General features: G+C 42.3%; 1 protein-coding gene across 1 annotated transcript in view; it reads left to right on the forward strand.

The window, feature by feature from the left end:
- Positions 1 to 25,554, forward strand: part of DMRT1 (doublesex and mab-3 related transcription factor 1) — a 51,439-nt gene that overhangs the window by 8,937 nt on the left and 16,948 nt on the right. The window contains exons 3-4 of the mRNA XM_072359839.1: positions 10,425 to 10,708; positions 20,445 to 20,607. Coding sequence (XP_072215940.1) covers positions 10,425 to 10,708; positions 20,445 to 20,607 — 447 coding nt within the window. The remainder of the gene's footprint in view (positions 1 to 10,424; positions 10,709 to 20,444; positions 20,608 to 25,554) is intronic.

Below are 25,554 nucleotides of genomic sequence, written 5' to 3' on the forward strand. Positions count from 1 at the left end.
TTGTTGGAGCTCCTATAGTTATGGCTGATGTTCCAAGCTGTACTATACTGCGGTGCTACTGATGTCCCAGAACCCCGGCTGGTGTTAGCTGTTGCAGTTAAGTTGCTGTGCTTTTCAGTTTGCCAGCTGTGCAGGAACAAAACTAATTAGTGCTCAGTTTGCATTTTCATGAAGGCAGGTTTTCTGGGTCCAGATGGTGTTATTTCCATGCAGTGATCCTGTGCAAGGGTGTTGTGCAAGCACAACATTTTTGTTCACTAGGCTAGGCTGGATGGGTGTCTCTAGCAGTTCTTCTCCTGGAGGTTATTTTTCCTACCATATCGAAGTTTATAGCACTTCTGATTTTCTTTTTACTTTTCTATTTGGTCTTACTTAGTAGAAACCTGGGTTTCTATCATCGTATGACTTATAATCAAACATGGGCTCTAGCTAACTCCAGCCATCATCCTACTCCCTTTAGTTTTTTAGTGTGAGCCATAATGATTTTATCCCAGTCATATTTTCTCCAAGGTCTCCTATCTCAGATATTTGTAAAGCCTTGCCTCCCTTCCAATGTCTCTTTGATCTCCTGTTAATGACTTAGATCCCTTTACATTTAATCCACACTGAGTTTCTTTCTCCTCCTCTCAATTTTGCTTCTTTGGACCTGCAGGTGTCCGGGCTATTTGTTTTTCTTTTTTTTTCAATGAGTGTCTAGAATTTTGATTTTCTTCCCAGATTTCCTTTCTCTTTTAATTCCTTCTTCTCTTTTCTAAAGCTGAGTGTAAGTTTTGCTTCTGTTACACGCAAAAGTAGCATGTTGCGTGCCTGTTAAGTAGTGAATTAAATGTTCGTACATGAAGAGGCATATATATATACCTGTATATACACATATATAAATATGGACATATTCTCCCAGTGGTTACACTGAAGATTAAGAACAGTGCTTGTTTTTCGTGCTTCTAATTTTCTGAAGCGCTAATTTTATTTGTGCTAATCCTGTTCATTTCCATGGATTCAAAACAATGTTCAAAGATTTTGAATGCATCTTTTTTTTTTTTTTTTTTTACTTAATTTTTTTGCAAACAAAGATTTGAGTATAGTTGCTGTAGTTCTCCCAGAAAGACTGAAAATGCATGTAAGAAAAGAGCAGGCATTGTGACCCAGCTTTCCTAGAGAGATCCAGTGCCTATCTCTGGTTAGCTGCAGAACATTTTGGAAGTGAAATTTGCTGCCACTGATGTCTTATTGAAGACCTGAACCCTGCCATATGTGTGGAAATAAAAAATTACTTTCTGTAGATTTTATTTCTTCAGTCATAATAGGAGGATTTCTATGCTGCTTGCTAAATGCTTGCAGCAGATCATTTTTATGAAGTGTGCACTAAATGCGAACAAAATGTGCCTTTTCCAGTTCTGCCAAAGTCGATGGTGGTATTTTAGCTCCTCTTTAGCTGGAGTTAGGTTGGGGTTTTGTGTGTAACTGGGAAATTTATTATGCCAAGCTGAAGTCTCCTAGTTGGGATTCTTCCTCCCCTTATTTTTTTTTCCCTCTCAAATTACCTTTTCCTTTGAAAGAATTGTTTTGTTTATAGTAAGAATCTTAAAATTGTGAGGTTTTAAAATTGTGTCAGATTTAATGGCAATTTGTCCCATTATGGGATAATAATTCTACATGTGGAAGAGAGGAAGACATGGTTAATAGAGATGGTGACGTTCTGCTTTCATCCTCATCAGTAACTAAAGTCAGCAGGATTGGATAACTTGAATGCAGTTTTTTTCTTAACAAGTAGAAAACTTGACTGAGGATCTTTCTGGTCCATTAATAATGATCTCCTGTAGACTTTTAACACTGGGGAAACTCCTGAGGCCAGGGAGAAAGCTAGTGTAATGGAAGCGTTTAAGATGAGCAACTGGAGTAGGATGGATGTGGCTACAGACCTGTAAGTCTGATGTTAATTTTTGTGAAAGCAGTGGAACAGACCCCTGTGGACTGAAATTTGTGTGAGGGGGAGAAATACATCCATTACGGGGTGTTTTCAGAACGTGGATTACCAGAAATCTGTGTGTCAAAGATTCTATCAAGTTAGTAACCTTTTATCGTTATCAAATTGCATGACAGAGGGAAACACTTGGATGCAAATTCTGTAAAGCATTTGATTTTGTATCTCCTGACATCTTAATTAGGAATCTGAATTGACAGAAGATAAATATTTTGTGAGTTAAATGGTTTTAAGGATTATCCTGCTGGTCTGAAAGGGTAGTTCTGAATGGGCAGTGGGGAGTCTAAATAACACAGTATTGTTTATCAAAAAGTCTCACAGGAACTGCTCTGGGCTTTGAACTCTGGCAACATTTTTATTGACGTTTTGTAAGCAAAACATAGGATCACTGCAGTGGTGTTTCTAAGTGACAGAAAGGCACATGGGCTGTTGGGCAGTGCAGAGCACAAGAGTTCCAATGCAGAAAAGTTTGGTTAGATGGCCAGTCACATGCAAAGAGGCATTTTAATGTTTGCCAGAATTAAGAAATGGAGGATTCAGTCCTTTTTCAGTATTGCCACTGTAGAAGAGCTGGTTGCCTATTGGATAATGGTGGTTCCTGCTGGAAGTGGATAGCCAAGGACTGACATGTAATGAGAAGGAGGGTTTCTCTCATATCTGATGTTGGTGAGGTGGCTGTGGGACTTTTGGGACTGCTTGCTGGCCAGTCTACTCCATGGTCAAGAGCATCACTGAGCTGGGAGAGGATGAAGGTGGTGTCCTGTTTGCTTGCCTTCTGGGTTTCTCTTTATAGCTGTGGGCAGATACATAGCCGTGATCTAAATCAGCACACTTGTGCTAAAGCTTGGAAGCCTTCATGGTGGAGACACAGGAAGACACTGCAATTTACTTCGCTCTTCAGTGACCCTCTCCCTTAAGATGTAATTAATCCTCACTGTGACTGTTCTGAACTGGTTGTGCCTCTGAAAGCTCAAGTTAGAGCTTTCTTTGTCTTTTCACTAGATGGGTTTTGATTTTATCAACAAAAATGGTACTTTGTGAAAATATGGTGTGTTAGGGAACAAGCAAGATAATAAAGAAAACCTTAAGTCTGGAAGCTCCTGAACTTCCTTGAAATGTGCTGTCTCTACAGCATTGGTTTTATCCTGCAGTGCTTCTAATGCTGTTTTTGGGAGATTCACCATCCCCTTTAGCCCTGTGGAGGTAGAAGTGGAAAAGCTGAGCCCCGGGCAGTGCTTGCTTGAGTCACGACTCCAGAGTCATACTTAGGAGGGGAAAACAAGTAATATTTGTTCCTCAGGAGTGAAGATGGGTATTGTTCTGGAAGTGGAACAAACCTTGAGAAGCAGGAGAGCCCAGCCACTGACGTCTGTGCGGATAAGGCCAGGGCTGCAGACAGAGCTCCATTATGCCTTGCTGCTGATAAGGCCTGCCGAGCTGTTATGCAGAGCTGCTGCAGGGCCATGGGCAGGCCACAGCTCACTGCTGTGTCTGGGGCACTGGGAGGGGGCTGAAAGGGGTAGGTACCCTGATAAGGAGAGAGAGGAGGGACTGGGGGTCTGTCCCTGTGTAAGAAAGGGCAAGGTGCCTGGGATGGGTGCAGACTTGTTGCTCTGCCATTCTTTATTTTTAATATGCATTTCATCTTTAAGGAGAGTAGTGTATCTGTCTCGGTTGGGCAGCCATGTTCTTGGGTATGGGCTGAGATGTACCTAGACTTTGTTGTGTCACAGCTGTTTGGGCTGCGGTTAATCTCCAGGGCCAGGAGACACAGCTGCATTTAGTACATGTCTGATACAACTGGTAAGATTTTTTTACCTGTCCTTAATCAGAAAGGTGTGCCTTATACTAAAATAATTTAGCACTCAGCATTAGGCTAAAGCACTTGAAGTTTAGTGATTGTTGTCAAAATGGTGTAAAAGATTATCCTGTATTTAAGAAGTTTATCACACAATTCAAAAGCTTCCAAATAATTTTCACTGGAATTAGCTAAGGATAATGTATTGAATATCCCTTACGGATAGGCATGTGTCTTGAGAACATTCTGTCACCTGAAAGAGATGATGAGGGATGGAAGGAGTCAGTTTGTCTTTTCTTGAGAGTGCTGTTTCTCTCCAAGGGTCACATCTCACCATCCTAACACAGCTGACTGACGTGGTGTGTTGATTCACCAAGACTTACCAGCAGAAACAAATGATGCTTCCATGCAAGGCAGCATCTGGTCCTTAGCTGGGAGCTTTGAAGGAAGGGGAGAAAAAGACCAGGTCTTTTCTGCACCCACCTCTAGGTCTGATATTGCACCAAATCTATCTCTGACAGTCAAGGCTTTGTGCTGCATTGACAGAAGGAGTGCATTGGAAAGAGGACATGTTTAAAGCCCCCCTCTCCATTTGCTGAACTGTTAGCAAATGGGCTCCTGTGTGAAGGAACAGTGCTCTGTGAGGAGATGCTTTGATGGTAGCATGGGAAAGGGTATGAGAAACACCACAACAGGGAAGCCAAGAATTTCTCTGGAGGCCAGTGTTCAGGGTTAGCCATTTGCTGCTGTAACCTTCCTCAAATTCACACAGAAAGAATCTGGCCTCTTTCTTTTCCTTTCCTTCTCTTCCTCTTGTGGGGAGGTTTCCATTTCCCACTCCTCTTTTCCTTTTAGCTACAATGAGGAGGGGAGAATAGAGAAGGTATCTGTGTGTAATATTTTGTATGGTATCACTATGCAGGGTACATATAATAAATCACTCTTTACATGCTTAGGCAATTTACAGCCAGCTTTTGTATGTGCTGTGACAAGTACTCAAAAGGTCAAAAAAGCTTCCTTAACAAATTTGATAAGATAATGCAGTGAGCTGTAACAACATAAAGTCCTGGGGGCCATAGACCAGAATAGAAGAAATAATTATGCATGGTAATGGGTAATTACAGATAATGGCCTTTTTTGGGGGTGGCAGAAAATACACAGCCCCTCAGCCTTGCCTGGAATGAACATTGTCTAGCACATTAACTTTATAGCAAGCTAAAAGTTCAACACTGGAACCAGAGATAATCCACAACTTCTATTGGAAAGAAAAGAGAATTACTCGTCTCAATCAGCTTGTGAATTTGGTTCCTGGAGGGTGTCTCTGCAGAAACTAGGTAGCAATGCCAGCTTTCTTTCACATCTGAAATAGCTCTGTCGTGATTGTCTGGTGGGAGAAACATACCGTTCCAGCGTTTCTGATTATTACGTTAGGGAGTGATTTCACAGCAGCCTTATTCAAGGCTACTGTCCGACCTCAAAACAAGCTTTGAACTGAATTAAAGCATTGCCAGACTTAACACTGCAAAGCCAGCTAGTAGAGTGTAAGGGTGCTGAGCAAGGGGAAATAGTTGGGTGCAAATCCAAGACTCTTTTTGAGGTATGAAGGTGTTTCCTGGCTGGAAAATGGATTTTTGGAATTTTAACAGCATAGCTGTCTCTGGTAGCAGAGGCTGACAGTGCAGATAGATGCAGACACTGCTGTGATGAGTACAGTCACTCTAAATTGAAAACTACAGCAAATGTAAAGTACCAAAAGCTGGAACTCTCCTCACTGGAAACCTACTGTGCTTTCCTATTCCTTGAATAAATGTATTACTTGAATAGTTGCCTTTTGCATTTTCAGCAGCATCCTTTGTAGTTTCTTTGCAGGTGGATAAATAATACCTACTGTCTTCATACGTGTATAAAAGAACTCACGTCAATTGATGCAGGCAGTGAAATTCTCTTAATTGTCATACTGCGTGCAGAATCTCTCTCATGAAATACACAACCAGAGGTAGACTGATCAGCTGTCACAGCCACATCAGTGAGCTAACCTTCGTTACTGCATGCTCCCAGACATTGAAACTGTACTGTATCCTGATTTTTAAAACAGTTCCCAGCTTGCTTCTGTCCCAGGCTTGTATTATCCTCCAAATTCCTAAATGCAATCCAGTAGCCATGCCCTATAGGCAATGCAATATGACCAGCCTTCTCTAGAGGCTAAGAAAGTTGAGCAGTATGGACTTGCTGTGCATTTGACCTCAGCATCAGCAACTCACCCAAGCATGTTTAAATTACTAATATCAGCGTATTGCACAATGTATGACTGGTCCCTGGGAGGATGAGTGTGAATTCAGTATTTGCTTTTCTTGGTTTGTAGGTTTGAAAACACGTTTGTATAGTTGAGATAGAGATGTTAAAATTTCCTGGAAACTTTCTATCATCTCTGTCATCTCAAAAAGCAAAAAGGGAAAGAACGATCATTTACAGACCGCTGTACTGATTTTGTCATGCATATCTTCAGTCTGTGTAAATTGCTGTGTTTTTTTGAGGAAAATGTTCTGAGACTGGCTTGCATTAACTGAGGACTGGACCACTGTTTTTCACCGTGCTCTGCTAAGTGAAGTGGTAGCTTGTCTCAGGTTATTGAACATATAAGACCCTTATCTGTGACTGACCCTGAGAACTCACCTTCCTTAAAAGAAAATCCTAGCCATCCTGAAATGAATTACTGGTTAACTACTATTAATATGCCATACAGCTGGAGAGTCGCCTACAACACTGCAAGATCAATAGCAGTATTTACCATGCATCATATTGATCTTCTATGAAGGAGTGGGTCGTATTTCATACTGTGTACATAATGCAAAAAAAGTAGCATCGGCTCTTTACAGGAATTAAGATGTAGAGAAGAGGAGAAGAGCTTGGAAATGTAAAGGCACAAATGTAAACTGCACAAAGTGATACTATTATCTCATTGCCGAAGTACTGCTTACACAAGAAGGGCTTTAGACATCCTTGCGTTGTAGATTCAGTGTCCCAAAGGCAAAGTGAGAATTCTTACAACTCTGGTTTTCTTTTATTGGTCAGTTTCTGCTCCTTCTTACATGAGCTCAGCCCTGTATTTTTAGTAGTGCCTTAGCTGCAGCTTGCAAAATGGTGAAATTTGGGTCTTGTGGCAGGCTGCTTCAGAGGCCCACAAGCATTTCCTAGAGTTTCCAAAAGGAAGGTGAAGGCCACCAAGACCAGTGCTCAGGCCTTGCACAGCCTGTTGTTCTAAAAGAACAACCGGAGAGGCAGAGTGGGAGTCTCTTGGCACAGCAGCAGTTGCCTTGTTGAAAGCTTAATTCCTGTCAAAAATTGCTCCCCTTAGAGCAATGAACCTCAGGGCTGCCCCTCACGTGCAAGTGTTGTAATGTGGTAGGCTCTGAAGCAGGGGAGGACCTTCTCCTTGCAAGCAGAGCTATTCATCTGTGTTGAATTACGTTTGGAAAAAAACAGCTGAGAGCTGCCTTCTTGACCTTGGTATCCTCTCATTGCAGGCAGAAAATGCAGGCAAAGCCTAACAGCCTCCCTTGAGGAGGACAGCTTGCTTGAGCCTTGCACAGTTGAAAGTAAGGCCCCTGAGAAGGTTCTCCAGTAAGTGGGTGTCATGTGCAGAACTACCTGCAAACTGAAGACCAACCAAATTGCCCCATGCTGCACAAGTTTAGTTACAGCTGGTGTTTGAAGGAGATCTGCTCTGATCTACAGCCTGTGGCCATGTTGTGGATGTTGTAGCCCAGAGGCAGTGCATTTTCCCCACCTGCCTGCTGGCTTGCAGACTTCAGCTGTGAAGAAGCAGCATGGTGCAGCAAAAACTCCATTGGATGGCAATAAAGTTAAATCTTCTGGAGCAGGTCTCTGAATGTCTTTTTTATTGAAAGAACTGTTGGTTGTGCTCTTCAGCTGTTAATTCTGCTCCTGATGGCTGTTAGCACTTCTTTGATGTACTGGCTGTTCCCACCTGTGCTTCTTTCTGAGCTTACATAGCTCAGAAAAATCCCTCAAGACTTGCAGAGCTTTATCCATTAGTAACAAAACTCCTTCCTCGTAACATGTTTACAGTCATATATGTTCCATACACAGTGTATATGTAAAATGTATGCGTTAGTAGTAGGTAATAGAGATTATTCAGCCAGCCTGAAGGTGTGAAAGCGTGGTGCTTGTTTGCAGCATGGCTCTCAAACCTGTGCCATATTTGTTGAAGAGCTGCAAATACTGGCAACCTTGTTCAAGACTGTGAGTGCTTTGAGTACCCCTGGAGTGCTCTGAACTTGCCTAAAGTGTCTGGCTGATGTGCGCATGGCATAAATACCATGTCAATAAAATGAAATGTCTCCTTTCTCCGAGGTGAAGCATTGAATCTTCTCCAGATTCTACCAAACAAAAGCAGAGACTTGTCCCAACACATGACATCACAGAAGGTTCAGAAGGAAAATGTGAATCGTGGCATGTGGCGGCTCTCTCTTGCTCTTTGGTGGATATTGCCAGTTTGTCTTCAGAATCATGATGTGGCTTGGGATTTAGGGAGAATAAATTCTGGTAGTCTTTGCAACTCCATCACAGAAACACTGAGCTGGTGCTGAGCTCAGCATGAACGTGTGTCAGGAATGTTACAAAGACAGTGGATTCCATAGTTCCTGAGCACTGAACCACTGGAGGCTGCTCTACAGCTAGGTAACAGAAAGATGAGTGGCAGCAACTGAGCACTTACATGCATTTGGTGGCAAGTAATTGTGGCCTCAGCCACAGGTAGGAAGTAGAAAGAAATAAGTGGCAAAAAATGTATTTTTCTTGTACTTAATGCAGCAAAGGACTATCACCCCTGCTTTTTTTACAGGAAGCAACCATAGTGCTACCACCCAGCTGAAAATCACAGAGACATCAAGGATGCTTTTATTATTTTAGGGATGATTGTAAGCAGGTCTCTCTTCTGTGAGGTCTTTTCAAAAGACTTTTTTCAAATGTAGCAAAGTCTTCTACATTCTCACTTTTTTCCCTCTGCGTCTCAGAATAGCTCTCCTTGGTTGAGTTTTAGGAGGCACTGTCTTCTTTTTGTCTCTGGTATTAGTAGTATTCCTGAGGGAAAACGTTATTCCTCCCAATCACACATTGCAGGTGGAAAGACATATCAGATTGTGGAAGAGGTTGCACAGATGTGAAGCACAGCATAGACCTGTAAGTCTTACAGACTTTCCGTCTGTAAAGTCTGTATCTAACAGGAAGAGCATTGGAGAATTTTACTTGTCTTCTAATTTACAGCATAAAAACTGGTACAGTTTTACTGCACCATTGTTCAGGAGCTAACCCTGGGGAAAGGAATCAGGGTAGTGCTCTGATTTATCAGCAAGAATTGCTGGTTTGCAAGTGACAGTGGTCTAAGTTCTGATTCTGTCAAAGATGCAGACAAAGAGGCTTTGAAGCAGAATGACATCCATGTTAAAATTTCATTAAAATATGAAAGCATGAAAACAGTAAGAAGACTTCAGGGGCACTGCGGGCTTTTCTGTGTGCTGTGTGGGAGATATGTGGCTCTGAAAATAGCCAGCTTGCTAGGTTCTTGCTCATTTAGGGGCAGGTGGTGGAAAAGTCTGATGCAGGATACTCTCTGCTAATAAATGTATGTAGTTGATCAATGTCAGCAAAAAGTCAGCAGGAGCTGAACGGTGTCACTGACATGGGATGGTACTACTCATGACTACAGACAGTTTTCACTGCAGCTGAAGAACTGAAAAAATCATAAAACATCAGTAATTGATTAAGCTGTTCATTGGTTCTAGTGCACAGCTTAAAATACACAGTACTGTGGAAAATGTTATTCCAACTGTGAGAGGCTAGTATATGTGCAGTACTGTTTTTACAGGTAGGTAACCAAGATACACAGATGCAAAGAGAAAGAAACAAGATGAAACAAACAAGACCTGCCTGACATCTGTCTCTCAGGGATTTTATTTGGGTGGTGCCTGTTCTCCATGCTGCTTCATCTTCATACTGGCAACCCTGGAGATCTCATTGCCTTTCTTTAAGCCATATCCTTTTTCCGTCCATCATAGAGTTGGATAGAGATGCAGTGGAAGTTGGCCTTTGCTGAGCAGGCTGCAGGAATGTAGCAGCCTGTTCTTCAGACCAGAGATGCTGAAGAATGCAGGTAGCAAGTCATGAGTAATCCCTCCTCCTCTTTTGCCAGTGGTGTGGGAGCTTGTTCTGCTCTATGATTTTGTAGGTAAACATTAGCTAAATTTGGGTATGGGGGCTGGCAAGGACTGAGGGCCTCACTGCTCAGGGTTAGCATGTGGGCTGCTGGGGCACCTTGGCTGATAGTGCTGTGCTTTCCCTGCTGCAATTTTACTTGGCTTTGTGGCTGTTTGTCAGTTCTAAAGACATGCTGCGAAAATGTCTTCTTGCCTGCAGCATGCCAGGCAGAGAGGGATTAATAAAGGATTTTGCAGTAACAAGGGATTGACTTCCAAGGAATTCAGAGATGTGGCTTGCCTTTATAATTCAAAAAGAGTAGCAGGTTGCATCATTACCTAGCGTAAGTCATTGCTCTTAATGGACCCTCCTGTTTGCTTGTTAGTTAGTTTGTATATTTATTTATTTATTTGTTTGTTTGTTTTCCAGAGGGACGGATGCTCATTCAGGACATCCCTTCCATCCCCAGCAGAGGGCACTTGGAGAGCACGTCTGATTTGGTTGTGGACTCCACCTACTACAGCAGTTTTTACCAGCCGTCCCTGTATCCTTACTATAACAACCTGTACAACTACTCCCAGTACCAAATGACAGTGGCCAGTGAGCCTTCCTCAAGTGAGACAGGGGGGACGTTTGTAGGGTCGGCCATGAAAAACAGTCTTCGAAGCCTCCCAGCAACATATATGTCAAGCCAGTCAGGAAAACAATGGCAGGTATGATGCTATGGAGGTGTGGTGTGGAGGAGCGAAGTGGATGATGAGCTGATTCTGACTGTGTGTTTGATTTAATGGCAGTGCAAAACCAAAACAAGATTATGGGATGGGATTGAGACCCTCTGTAAGAAAGTTAGCCAATACTGATGGGTTTGATGGAGTACAGTGAAAAGCTTAGATCACTACAGAGACAGGTTAGGGGCACCCAGTTGATTTTGTCTCATGTACATCATAGTAGATGATGGGCTGTTTTCAAAAAACAAACAACTCCAGAACTACCCATCATTGCATCCTAGGGGCTTCAAGTGTCATTTCTGAGAATCTTTGCTCTTCAGCAACCTCATTTTTAATCTTTCAGGTTTTACACCCACAGCACTGAACTAACTCATCCCATCAAGTCCAAGACATCATGATGTTCTGAAGCACTGGTGGCTGTCATTTGGTTGTGAATAGACTGTTGCTAATGGTGTATTCTGGTAGTGTCCACTCTAGAGCTTGGGATTTCATCTTGGATAGATCAAGTCGCAAGTTGTATCTGATAGATTAGCATCAGAGCTTTTTATGCCAGTTCAGGGTTCTTAGTGTATGTAAATTCAAGTAAGGACTCTCTCTCTAGAATTTGATAATTATACCAGCTCATTCAGTACTTGTACAAGACTGGGATAAAGAGGAAATTACCAGAGTGTGGGAATCTTGACAAAGTAGGTAAAGTCATTCCCCTAACCATGAGTGCTTTGTTTGGCCTTGGGCTGCAGTTGGGCATTTTCTGTCTGAAATTAAACTCAGGAAGCTTCACCCTCTGTTTATGTCCGTGTCCATTGACTGAGAGCAGGAAAAAGGGAGACATCTTCTGTAGAAAGCAGACCCTCAAGAGGCACAGGTTGCATTCTGCAAGGGCACTGCTGTGTAATCACTCAACAAAGTAGAATCAAACATCCACCACATCTCCCTTCTGAAGGGAATAGTTGGTATTCCTTTAGGTGAACAGAGTTGCTCAAGCAATTCAGAGGACATTTTAGCTTCCAATACTGAGAAGCTGAGCTGAAACCAGCGTTTAATTACAATTACTAATTCATATCAACTTTAGTCAGGCTTCCTCAGCATTAGACACCCTTAATTTCCTGAAAAGGAGGGATCTCCTGGGGCAACAGCTGATGGGGCCATGAATTTTAAGATCTTGGCTTTACAGCAGACTGCATTTAATGTTGTTTCATGTTCCTTTCCATTTAGTATTATTTCATGTCCCCTTCTCAACATGAATCCAGTTGCATGAGGAGAAGACATATCTCCATTCCTTCTGCTGTGTTAGCCCACACTGTAAGAGCTTTCTTTTTTCAGTGCATTGATTGTCTTCACCACAGTGACCTTCACATCTTTTCAGTAAGATTAATTGGTAGCAGCCCCTGTAGCTTCTGAATTTGGTCACCAGACAAGGGGAAAAACAAGTCAAATCAAGCTGTGGATAGGATTCTGTGGGTGGTAATGAGGCAAGCTAGCAGTCCTTCTTTAGATTTAATTCTGATTATGGAGTTCCGGCTTTGACCCCACACATTAGAATATAATAATTCAGATAGAAAGTTATTTCTCTGAAGCATTTACATGATGTTACTGTAGAAAGAGCCTAATGCTGATGCTTGAAGTCACTGTTGCCACACGAATGGGGGGCTGTTTTGGTGTATTTCTGTGTGGTGAAGTAAAGCTGTTATAGTTTTAGTCCCTTGCTTCACAAGTCTTCCAACAGTAGAACAGTGTGTCCTTTGACTTGATTAGCAAAAAGGAAAGTAAATTATATATAATGACATCTTAGACACTTCTTGGTGTCTAGGATTGGGACCTGTGAGGGTGTGTTAAGCATAGGAAGGTGGTGTCCTCTCAGTTGTGTTGACTTATACTTAATCAGAAGATAAAGCTCTTGTATAAGTCCTGTCCTATAGCCATTTGGCGTACTGTGAGATTGCCTGTATCCTAACAGCTACCTAACTTTTGACACTTACCATTAGCTTTTTCTGTGACTGTGAGGCACTGGAACAGGTTTCCTAGAGCGGTGGTTGATGCCTGGTCAATGGACACTTTCAAGGTGAGGCTGGATTGGGCCCTGGGTAACCTGATCTGACTGTGGTTGTCCCTGTTCACTGCAGGGGAATTGGACTAGATGGCCTTTAGAGGTCCCTTCCAGTGTTAGGAATTCTGTTGTTCTTTGATTTTGTGACTGAGTATTCTAGACATTTTGTACATACAGCTACATTTGTTCTTGAGAATACCCATTGAAGAAACAAATGCAATTGACTATTTTCTGTGCATTTTACTCGCACCTTGCAAAACCTGTAGCTAACTTGTACTTGGGTCTCATTCCAATTAGAGACATATGAAGGAGATGATAAGGGAAAAATGTGATTGCTGTTGAAGAGGACTGATTTTCTTACACCAGCATGCTCAAATCCTCAGGTGTTTATTTTCAGCTTCCCAGCTTCTAGGAGAAATCATATAGTTCCATACACACATAATTTACCGTAATCTCATTCTTGGTTTGAATTTGTTCTAGGTCAATCTTAAGAGATTGCTAATGCTGTTGTGGGGCTAGAGGTAAGACTTACTGCCTGCCACAGTAACATCTCCTGAGCTTATAAATGGCCTAAAACCAGAACCTATGTCTGCTTCTCACTGGTAACAGATGACAGGATGAGGGGAAATGATCTCAAGTTGCGCCAGAGTAAGTTTAGGAATATCAGGAAAAAACTTATTTACAGACAGGGTTGTTAAGCCCTGGAATAGGCTTCCCAGGGAGTTGGTTGAGTCACCATCCCTGGATGTGTTTTAAAACCATTTGGATGTGGTGCTCAGGGACATGATTTAGTGGAGGGTTGTTAGTTAGGGTAATTTGGTTAGGCTGTGGTTGGACTTGATAATCTTTAAGGTCTTTTCCAACCTGAGCAATTCTGTTATTCTATGATTCTCGGTAGCACTAGGTGTAGTTCATGGTCCTGTCTCTTAGGTGCTATTTCTCAGAGGCTGATCTTCAAGAAATATTATCATTGCTGGAGGAGTTACAAATCACAGGATTTGCATAGTGTTATGCCAGCATAGCATTGCACAAATAATCATCAAAAGTTTTGCAGTGAGTACTAGGCTACTAGTAGTTGATGGCAGAGGGTGCAGCAGTGCTGAAATGGTAAAACTCTGTGATCCTAAAGAGATCTTGTTGTAAAAAGAATGAGATCTCAGCTGCTGCATATTGTTAAACTAGCAAAGGAAGATCACAGAAGTGTGATAAATATTTAAGTACCATGAGGGATTTTGAAGAGGCTCAAGGCACAGTTTATGAAGAGAAAGAAACCTTCTTTACATCTTGAAGGGGTTTGCTGGCAGACCTACACAGGCCGCTTCTCTGTAGAGAAAACACGTAGCTGTGTCTACATCATCATTTTTGCTGGACTGCCTGTACTGATTGGTTTGTTTTGGGGTAGAAAAGTTTTCTTAACCTGTTTCAGTTACGGGTCTGCTTGTGTGGTTGGTGATGCTGACTGCTCTGGTTAAGGTTTTTGTTTTTTCCTCCTTTGCCCAAATAATAGCTGCGCAATGCCTGCCTTGCAGCTTACTGGGCTGTAGTAGATGTGTGTGGGCACAAGCCAGCTCTGTGCTTGCTGGAAGGGCTCAGGCAGTATGGACAAGACCCCCACCATGTGATCTGCAAATGCTCACTTGTCCTGGAACAGCTGCAGCCACAAGGGGAATTGCATACTTACAGTAATGTAACTTCTGTGTGCAGACAGGCTTTGAGCAGCCTGGCTGTCTACTGTTGGAGAATTTAAAGAGCAAGGGAGAAAAGTCAGGGAGGGAACGTGTGAGCGTGTGTGGGAAGGGATGGGGATTAATGCATCATTGAGCCTTGGCAAATAAACTGAATTACTGAATCTTTAATGTAGATTAATGTCAAATTTCATTAGTCTTTGTTCTTTGCAGAGAGGCTTCTGTACTTCAGTGGATTTATAGAGATGTACGTTTTTGAGATATTTCTATGTGGGTTTTATTTATTTGTATATAATTATGCCAGAAGTTGTATCCATCGTGATTTGATAAATGTAATGAAGATGATAGCTTTGGCTGTAACCCTTAGGTCACATTCTGCTGCTTCTCCCAGCTCCGAAGCAGATGATCAGATATACTTGGTGTTGCATCTTAAGAAAACACAGGCTTAGGTGTGAGAGGAAGCGTAGCAGATGTGGTTACTGTGTGTCTGCTTTCCCTCTCCTTCTTTGTGGGCAGCTGGACCCTGCCACATATCTCTAATTACTGTTCATTACAACAGGAATTTATGCACATTCAGTCCAACTAAATTAGTTGAGTTAAATTTGTTCCCCAACATGAGTATTGCAAGTCAGTGTATTGATACGCAGTAGGAGCTGACGCTTCTGGCATTGGTCTGTTGACCTGCACAGGGACTGTAACTGGAAAAAGCTGAGGTGGCTGCAGTTTGTTTTTTAACCACAGAAACAAGACAAAAGCCTGGATGGCAAAATGCCAGTCTAATCAGATTTAAGTTCCCTAAGGTGGCAGTGGCCCTGGGGGAATGTGACCCACAGCAGGAGGATAGTTGTGAATCCTTGTGCACTGGCGTCCCCCTGAAAACTGTTGGAACCTTGCTGGTTCCTGCAGCCAAACCACTAAAGATTTACAGGGTGCTGAATGTGCCTTCACATCTAGGCATTACCGGAGAACTTTCCTGTGTTACTCTGGTAATTACTCCTGTTCTTTAATTCTGTCTTTATAACAGTTCAGAGCAAAACTAAGAAAAACACAGTGAGAGTCACACTGAGAAATCTTAATGTATTTTCTAATATTGTTATTATTTGGAAGTGAAATAAATCACATGGCTGTATTAAAGAACGGTTTTTAAGGATTTCTTAAGAAGAGGAAGGCATGCAAAACTCCCTTTTGGTAAGTCCAAAGAAACTTGTCTGTGAAAGGGCAACTAGCAATCTGAACTCTAATGATAGCTACTTCTTGTGTTAGGAAGATTGCTTTTTTTAGCTTCCACAACCTGTTTCTGGCTCAGTTTTTCCCTCTAATAAGCCTGGCCTGGCAAAAGAAAGACTCTCCAGAAATACATGTGAAATGTGCAAATGCATGTTTTTGCATGTGTGCATACATATACATTGCACAAGTCACCCAATGCAGTCCTTGTTTTATGCATAAGCAGTGTATTATATACTGTATTCATAACATACCCTTCACAGTATAGATTTATGCTAAAAGTATCCTAATGTTTCTGAGAGCTCATGTGTGACATGAATGTAATCCATATTTCTTGGAGGAGCTAATCTAAGCAGTTTGTTTTCCGATACTGCTGATAGGGCTATATCTCTAGATGTCACAGCAGTTGAGATTCTGATGGTAACATATTGTTTATGGGTCACTGCCTTTGTCTCAAAGAATAGGTTGGAACAGGATAGCAAAGGTTAATTAGGTTTGTCTATCAAGGAGGGACAGATATAGATGTTTCTTGTATTTTCTATGCTAGAATCAAAGGAAGTCAGGACAGAGTGTCTTAGTCTTTCCTCTCACTGCAAAATGTGCTTAGTTGGTTTTAGGAATGAAACAAAACCACCTTGAGCAGTCTGAGTACAGCCACGTTTGCAAGGGGTCAGCTCACAGGCAGTAGCATTACAGGTGGGAAAGCAGTGACACTCTGCTTCGTAGTTTGGGAAACTGAGGCACAGAAGTTTGTTGTCCTGACCAAGGTTGCACAGCCAGCATGTGATGGAGCAGAAGTCCTTGACATCTGGCTTTCTGCTCCACTCCCCAGCAGCTGTCTTCTCACCTCACACTAAAAATTAATTTGTGAATCTGTTTGCAGATAACTTGAAATAAATGTGAAATGCAATTCTGTGCCCCTCAAAATTATCTTTAATTTTAAGACCGAGGAGGAGATTGTGCAAACTCTTAACAGAGTTCCTGTGGTGTGTCAGTAATTTTTGTTTTTGTTCTGACTTAGCTGTTGATGAGTCATGGGTGAAGCAGATGCTGGGAACACATGGGCCAACTTATTTTAGAGAGTCCATCCAAATGATAGTGGTAGACTGTGTCCTCTTTTGTTCTGAATACTTTGCACTGTTTGTCACCCAGGATTATCATCTGTGACCTCATACTTTTTTGTCTTGAGAATAATGCCTGTAGTCAGGATCAGTTGCAAGCTATTCAGGTCATACTAGGTATATCACTGGTTTGCTTGCAAGGTGGTTGCAGCTGGCAGCTTCCACAAATAAATAATTGGCCATGTCAGTCACCTGGGAAGGGTAGGCCATTTTCTTGCTGCCAGGGCTGGGAGAAGGAGGAAGCCAACAGCTGTGCCTGCCTCACCTCTTATCTTTTTTTCCGCCACTATCTTTGCTTATTCCTTGTGGTTATTCTTCCACAAGGAAGATGTTCAGAGGTTGTGCAGATGCTTCCAGGAACCTGGGAGGAGCAGCCTGCTCTTCCTTCACCTGTTCGGAGGATTTTCTTTGCAGAACTCTCTGGAATGTCCTGAACCAATGCAGGGGCACCTTCTTTGTGCTCCTCAGGCTTTTGATACGTGCTGTGTCACTGTTGAACACTGCTATAGACCTGCACTGGCAGCTGTGCTCAGTGATGGACAAGTTACGCATCTAACTGGACAAGCTGATGTTTCTTGTTTCCCCATACTGCTTCTGCAAGCAGACAGAGAAGGAATTTCCAATGTGCACGTGTTTTGTTTTTTTTTTTTAATAAGGCCCTGTTTATTTGTTCATATGTTGTATCATTGATGCCTGCATACGTCCATTAATAAGTTACCAAAAGTACACTATGTTGTACTATTCAAGGGAACTTGTAAATGCTGATTAATCCAGGCATGCTTCTGAGAGGATGCGTGTCTCCCCCTGAAGTCAGCAAGGTGAATCAGCTCTTCATCTTGTGGCTGGGGCAAGGCATGAGTGCTGTGGTGCTGGAGGGATGTGCTAGGTAGAGGAAGTAGGCAGGATTGCCACCCACCAGGCTGCCCAGTGCCCTGTCCTGCCTGGCCTTGAACACCTCCACAGATGAGGCAGGGATGGGCAATGTGTTCCAGTGCCTCACCATCCCCAGTGAAAAATTTCTTCCTAAGATCTTACTAAAATCTCCCCTCTTTTAGTTTAACACCATTCTCTCTGACCCTATCACTATCAGTCTGTGTAAAGTGTCACTCTCTCTTCTCTTTATAAGCTCCTTTCAAGTACTGAAGGGCTTCAATGAGGTCTACCTTGAGCATTCTCCAGGCTGAACAAGCCCAGCTCTGTCAGCCTGTCTTTATAGGAGAGGTGCTCCAGCCCTCTGATCATCTTCATTTCCTTCTTCTGGATGCAGTCCGACATCTCTGTGTCATTCTTGTGCTGAGGACCTCAGACCTAGATGCAGCTCTACAGGTGGGGTCTCACGAGGGCAGAGATGAGGGAGACAGAGTAGTAGGGCTGTGAGATTAGGCACTGTGTGCAGCCATGGGTGTAACTGCCAGGCTTGTCAAAGGAGAGGAGGGAGTGGGAGGACATGAGGTTTCTTGATGAAAGATGCCTGCTTGGAAGGCAGAGTATGCAGAATTTGCGTTGTGCCCTTTCACATCCAAAAGCACCCCTAGTAATTGTGGCGTGTAACACAGACCAGAGTGGTTCATGGGACCATCCAAGCGTTTGCCTGTTTTGACCTCATGGAAGGCAGTGATGAAGTCAGCAGGAGATGCCAGAGGGAAAGGCATCTCTTTCTGTCATCCATGCATGAGCTGGAGCTGAAACCCGGGTTTTTTCTCTCAGGAAGTGACCTGTGGAGCAGTACCTATCAGGGCACCCAGCTCCAGCCCTTGGGAGGATGCACTGCCATGAATTAGAAATGACCCACATAGCTGCTGGCCTCCCTCGGGTCCTTTTTAACTCTCTTTCTGGCTGTAGCACTCAAAAAAGTGCAAGGACTCTGCAGAGCTGTGGGATTTAATACAGATCAAGTGCCCCTTCTCACTGGGTAATCATCTCCTAACCCCCCTTTTTAATGTAGCACTAAGGTCAAGAATTTTTATGACCGGTTGTTTTTTTATTGTTACTGTAGAATAGGATTGCTAAGCACTATAAAAAGGAAACCTTATGGTTCAGATTTACCGTGGTGTGTATTCTAAACAGTTTAATAAAACAAAACCAAAAGCTTTTAGATTTTCTTCAGTGGTTAATACACGAGCATATTGGATGCAGAGCCAAGCTTCTGACTGTCGGTCGGACTGTGGTTCATAGACTTGGTGTGGGTAATAAGATTATAAAACATGTCTCTTGCTAGCCAGCTACCACACACTAATAATGAGAGTAGTAATAATTCATTGAATTCAGAGATTTTAGGTGAGGTGTTTTTTTAAGAAATGGAGAAAAACCTTGAAAAAAAGGTTTGAAACGAAACAGGTCATTGCATACGCTTTACAGAAAAATGCAAGTGTGTGATGGTTTCTGTGCCAGGGAGCCATCCCTCCATTTTGTTACAGCTAAGATATCACCATCTCCACCAGGTAACCTTTTTTTAGCTGTATGTATGTAAATGTACAGGAGGGGGAGGTGAACATCTTGAGAAGGGATGCTGCCCATGGTCCTGCCCCAGCAAGGGCAGTAGGACTGTGTGTAGAAATGCAAGCAGCAAGGACTTTGCCTTGCAGAAGTGACTTCTTACAGTGTAGTTGATGCACCTTACTGCTGGCACTGCTGCCTTTGTGCCTGATACAAAACTTCCCATCTTACAGTCATTCACTGCCCATAAAACTTAGGGAGATGGGATCAGCTAACACTAACTTTCCTTGTGAAAATCATCATCATGTGAAAAACTTGGCTGCTTTTGTTTTTTTGGGCATTATGCGGCCATGTTAGATTGTAAAGTTTTGGAACAAATAATTGTAGGTGGTAGGTCTTTTGTAAAACAGAAAATTAAAAGCATTGCCACCTCTCCACAGAGATCACTTTGGGTCATTTCAGGGTGTTGGAGTAGGGCTTGTTTTCTGAGTGCTGCAGACTTGACTGCCCGATCTAGGAAGGAGGAAGGCTTGTCCGGTCATTGGCAGACTCTGAGCTGACACAGCCATCATGGTGGCTTCTGTCCTGTTATGCTTTGCTGCAGACGTGCTCTGTAGTCTGCCCACCAATTGGTTTTGCTGTGTGAGTAGAGAAAATAGTTCTCTTCACTGAATTTTAGGGAAAGCAGGTGGTTGTGTGTGCATAGTGCCGTGATTCGGTTGGGTGTGTTTCGTACAAGTCAGTCAGCAGAACTGCCTTCAGCTGTCCTGTGGGCTCAGAGTCTGGGAGCGAGATTATATATGTCCTCCTCCCGTAACTTATCTCTGGCCGTGACGTCCTCTGGGATATGTAGTTCTCCTCCAAGAGCTGAGTACTTGGGACGCTGCCATTCCACAGAACTGGAGCATGAACCTTCCAGTGATCCATACTGCACTGATGTTATGATGTGGAATATTGACAGCAACACCACAAAACCATGACAGTATGCTGGCTTTGCTGCTGCTAGATCTCTCAGAGGTTTGGGTCATCTCCCCTGGAACTGGGTGGCATTGACACACAGCAGAAATCTGAGGATAGTGTGTAGGGATTTGGCTTCTGCAGCCTCCATGATGGCCTCCTTCAGAGCTGTGTGCCCATGGGGCAGAGGGTGTGGACAGAGCGCTGAGGCTCAGCTTTCATGGGCAGCTGTTGCAATTCTGTCTCTACAGATGAAAGGGATGGAGAACCGCCACGCCATGAGCTCCCAGTACCGGATGTGCTCCTACTACCCGCCCGCCTCGTACCTGGGCCAGGGGGTTGGCAGTCCCGCCTGCGTCACACAGATACTGGCCTCAGAGGACACCCCCTCCTACTCAGAGTCGAAAGCAAGAGGTAGGTGCATCTGCTGGGTTACCAGTTTGACCTGGCATAAGTATCCACAAAATGTGGGTGGGTGGTGGGAAGGAAAGTAGGGGTCATACAGAAGGTGCCACAGAGTCTGTAGGAACTGGTTTATTTGTGAATGGTAGCAGTAAAGTGGGACTGTTTCTGTATGGTGAGGCAAGCTTGTATTTCAGAAGTCTTGTAGTATAGAGCAGTTAGTTGACATACATTTTGTGTACATTCCTGCAATTTGTTTGACAGGCCTGTAGAGATGGCTCCTGTCTGTGCTGTTCACATGGCTATTTCAAAAGAAAGATGCTCCAGTTGTCTTTCTTTTCTTCTCAGAAACCGTGTTCACAGTTTCTCCCCCTGGATCCACAAGCCCCCTACTGAGCCTTTGTTGTTCTCTTCTTTCTGAACCATATGTGGAAACTATTATTCTATCCCAGCAGTGTCATTACACCCCTTACAGACTCACCTCTGTGTTTGCTTTCAAACTCGTCACATCATAGTGCTTCACTTGAAACTATTACAGATAAATATCTTTTCACATCCAGCATTCCTGGCTATCTCAGAGGTGATTATCATCTGCATTAATTTTTAGAGAAGAGTCAGTGAATTTACACTGCGGTTTTCTGACAGCATTTATCTTCCTTCCTTGTTCTCAAGCTCCTGCAGTAGGTAGAATAATAACATAAGTAATAAAATGGTCCCGCTGGAGCAGACCAAGCTCCGTGTAGTTGCTTCTCTAAGGAGCAGGCTGGTGAGGGATAATAGAGAAGAAAAACAGAGTCGAGTGACTCTACTTATGTCCAAAATTCACTTTGATACAGCATTTGAAGGTGTCCTGAGTTGATTGCTTCTGAACTATGATTGTCAGTTATCTGCATGGATTTACACTCCATGAATTTAGTTAATCCTTCCAGATGCTCTTTCATGGTTTTTGTTTCTCTGTAACAGTGAATTTGGCAGATTAATTTTATGTGGTCTGTGGGAAGTATTTCCTTTGGTTTCCTTCATAGCTTATGAATTTCTGTGGTGCTTATACTCTATGGAATGACAGCACTGACAACAGTGTCCAGACCCATTTGCCTCTTTAATGCACCTATACGTTGAAGATAATCATACCATAGAGTCACAAAATAGTTCAGATTGGTAGGAACCTTAAAGATCATCTATTTCCAACCCTCTTCTATGGGTAGGGCTGCTACTCCCCAGGGCAGTCTGCCCAGGCACCCATCCAATCTGAATTTGAACACCTCCAGGGATGTGGCATCCACAGTTTCTTTGAGTGGACTGTGTCAGTGCATCATAGCCCTGAGAGTGTGAATCTTCTCTTGACACATGTGTGCAGACCCTTTCTTAATGTCTGATGAAAGGATGCATGTTACTTAGGGCTTTTGACTGTTACCAGTCATAACCTTTTTGTTGCTGATGTTCTGATGTCTGTTTGCATTTGATTTGTGGTGGAAAACTTCACTGTGGTTGTCTCCTTAAAGACTAAAAGTTTTGGAAGATTAAGTGTATTTTAGTCATATTTGTGGCTAGTGTAAATCAGCACCGAGCCCTTGAATTCAGTAACTCTGGGATGATTTATGCGGAAGAGGTGGCTGCTGTTTCAGAGTGGCTGTTTTCTGAAAGTCTTCCAACTAAATATGACGTATCAAATAAATGGAGAAACAACACATGGTGTGATAAAACCTTAGGCTTTTTTTTTTTTTCCTTTTCCAGTAGTTCTAAATGGCTTAGAGAAATCAGTGATCCTTGGTTCATTTTCCTTCTCTTTTCTTCAGTTTTATTTTCTTACCCCTTCTCTGACCACCACTGAGCAATGACGTCTTTCTTTCTGCTGATTGGTCAAAGAAGCATTTGGCTTTATGCTCAACTGCAGTTGACACTTTTTCTTGCATCCATCACTACTAACTCACTAAGAAGTCTTACCAGTCGAGTGTTCTTACAAATAGACAAAAGACCTTATACCCTTTGTTCCCAAATGCACTTCAGTAATTTTTCATCACTCTAGAAAAAAGTTGTGCGTAATGTACCACTGATTTTTAAACTGCATAAATACTGTATTTTCAATAATCCTTGACTGCTTCTCCAGACAATATTCCCTACACAGATATTGTTCCCTAAGTTACACCATCAATCAGAAACCGACAAGCAGTGAGATGTAATTTACTGAGATCAAACAGCAGTTCCAGACTCTGAAGAAGTGTTTTTCCATAACAGGGAGGTAGTGGGTGAAAGAGGCACAAATGTTTTTGTGAGAAAGTTGAGCCTATGAGTAGGACCATACCTGTTTCATGGGCTTCTTAGAGGCATCCTCTTTTTCATTATGGCCATTCTTGGAAGAAATTACTGCTTTTACTTTTTCCCCCTACAAATAGCATAATATTCTCGGGTTGTTAGTCAATGATTTACACTTCCAGGCTATCCCTCTAATGCTTTCCACAGCCCTCAGAGAGTGTAAGGCTTTTTGCCTTTTCATTATCATTTGTGTGGATGCTGAGTCAGCCAGCAGGCTGTGAGTGGCAGAGCCCCCCAAATACTGACTATCCATTCTGCATGTGTCATCCCACTTAGAAGGCACACTCTTATGCATTTCTCCATTTATTGCTGGACTGGTCTTTCTGTACAATGCCTGACTGCTTTGTATGAACCTTCTATGGTGTTAGTGATTGCTACTTTTTAAAAACAACTTTAGCGCGTGTTTTAAATGAGCAATTCATTTTCCTCTTTTCTGCAGTTAAAATGGCAACCACGCTCAGAGCCATGTTTTCTTTCTGTGAATTCATATGCATAGAATTAGGTCCAGAATGTAATATTGGGAGCATCTATTCTTACATGTTGTATAATGCAGACTGTAAAACTTCACTTAATAGCTCTTGCAGCAAGCTCAAAACTATTTTTTAATAAGGTCTGTGCCCATATAAACCTTAGAGGAATGTAATAATACATATGAAAAATCAACAGGTCAAAATAAAAAAAAATTTTTTTTGCAGCCACATTTTTAAAACTTCTGAAACTAAGTCTCTGCAACACAAATGGCTATTAAATTCCCAGCCACAGATCAGAGGCTGTCTCAGAATACATGCAGTCTATTACCCACACCTCAGTTGTAACTTCAGGTTTATAGAGGCTTTGCCAGTTCATATATTGTCTTAGTATTTTAGTCAGACCATTTCATTAATTTTGTTCTGCTAAGTTAACTGTCTTTTTAGTTATGTTCAAAGGGAGGAGAAATGAGCTAGCAGACCGCTGATTTACACTTTCTTTATTTTTATGAATGATGCAGAATTCTCAGTAAGCTCTTGACATTTGTACATGAGGTCATACCATGTTACAGAGTGTTGCATATCATAATGGGCTGACATTTGCTGAATGGCAAAACATCATCACTCAACTGCCTTGCAATTTGAATGTGTTCTAAGCAAAATGGCTTTGCTTCCAACCAGCACAGCTGCTACCCTTCTGCAAACTGGAAAAAAAGGGGGAGAAGAAATTAGAGACACCAGTGACAAATGACAGAAGGATGTTTTCTGAGGGCTCTCTTAGATCATGAGGTTGTAACATGTATATAATAATCTCTAGATAAAAGAGAAATTTTTCCAATATTTTTCTTTTCCTTTTGTTTTTCTTTTTCTTTAATTTTGTCTTGCTGATTTTTTATAATGAGAAATTAGAGAAGATGTATGAGTGGTTTTTACCAGTTTCTGTGTGTGCAGATAGTGCTTTAAAGCATGCCTTTGTTTTGAGAGCCAAGCTGAAAACTACTTGTACAAGAAGTAGAGGAATGAGAATGTGTATACGGCAGGCACAACAGGGTGTTTGAATTCTAAGAGCCAGCTGCCTTGATCACATTGATTTCTATGAAGCAGTTGGTTTTGGTTTTGGTTGGGCTTTTTCAGGGCTGGATCAGTGCCCTTCAGCTGATTGGCCTGTCCTGTGCTTAGATTTGTGAAATAGCTGCACAAGACTTTAATTTGAGAAAGCATGAGGCATATGCTTATATACTGGCTGGGTGCCTAGCACTGGACCCTATTTCCGGTGAATAAAGGTGAGCTTTTGCTTATTAGTAGGAAGGTGTTTTCCAGGATTGGGACAGTGGCAGAAAAAAGATTAACATTTAAATAGAAGGATGTGGAGGAGACACATCATTTTATTTGCACTTACCTTCTATTTGACAACAGTTACGTTCTCTTGAAGTTAGCACAGAAGTCAAACTCATCTTTGTTAATATTTAGCAAACAGGGTGAAGAAGTGAAGAAGGTGGTTTGCATTTAAAATGTTGCTCTAGTTGCTGAATGGAGTTGAAATTTTGTTTTCTTAACAGTGTCTCAGGATAGCTGGAAGCACGTAATGCAGCACTGAAGCAGGACTGTGTTTGCAGCTTGAACATAAAACAGGAACTACATAAAGCAGGAGCCTGAAACTCCTTCCAAACACAAATGAAAACAGCTCATATGTAGTGTTCATTTTGATATAGAGAAGGTCAATATTTTTGTTTAAATCAGCAAACAGTATTTTTCAAGGGAAAACATTTCTAGTGACAGTTGCTTTTGTTTTCTTGGTTTTGTGTGTGTGTGTGTGTGTTTTGTTTTGTTTTTTGTCAGCAGAGCAGCTCAAACACTTTCCAGATGCTTTTCAAAGGGTCAGTCCTACCTAAAACATAAATAACTGTTATCCCCAGTAGTTTTTTAGTTGAAGAAACTGAGGAATGATGATTGAACAGCAAGGCAGAGATTTCTCTGGGGCCTTTGTAATACTCTCTTGCTTCTGTGTGGCTGGGTGCTGTACTGTGAACACCAATGGAACTATGAAGCAGTTCTGTAGAGTCAGAAATAGTCTCCCTGCTTAAGCAAAAAAGTTCAGTAAAAGGTGTTGAAATGCAAGAAGTGCCATATACCTGAGAAATGAGGGAGGTCCTCAGTTAGGATTTCTCTCTTCAAGTGA

The sequence above is a fragment of the Excalfactoria chinensis genome, chromosome Z, assembly GCF_039878825.1.
Source record: "Excalfactoria chinensis isolate bCotChi1 chromosome Z, bCotChi1.hap2, whole genome shotgun sequence".
Lineage (NCBI taxonomy): Eukaryota > Metazoa > Chordata > Aves > Galliformes > Phasianidae > Excalfactoria > Excalfactoria chinensis.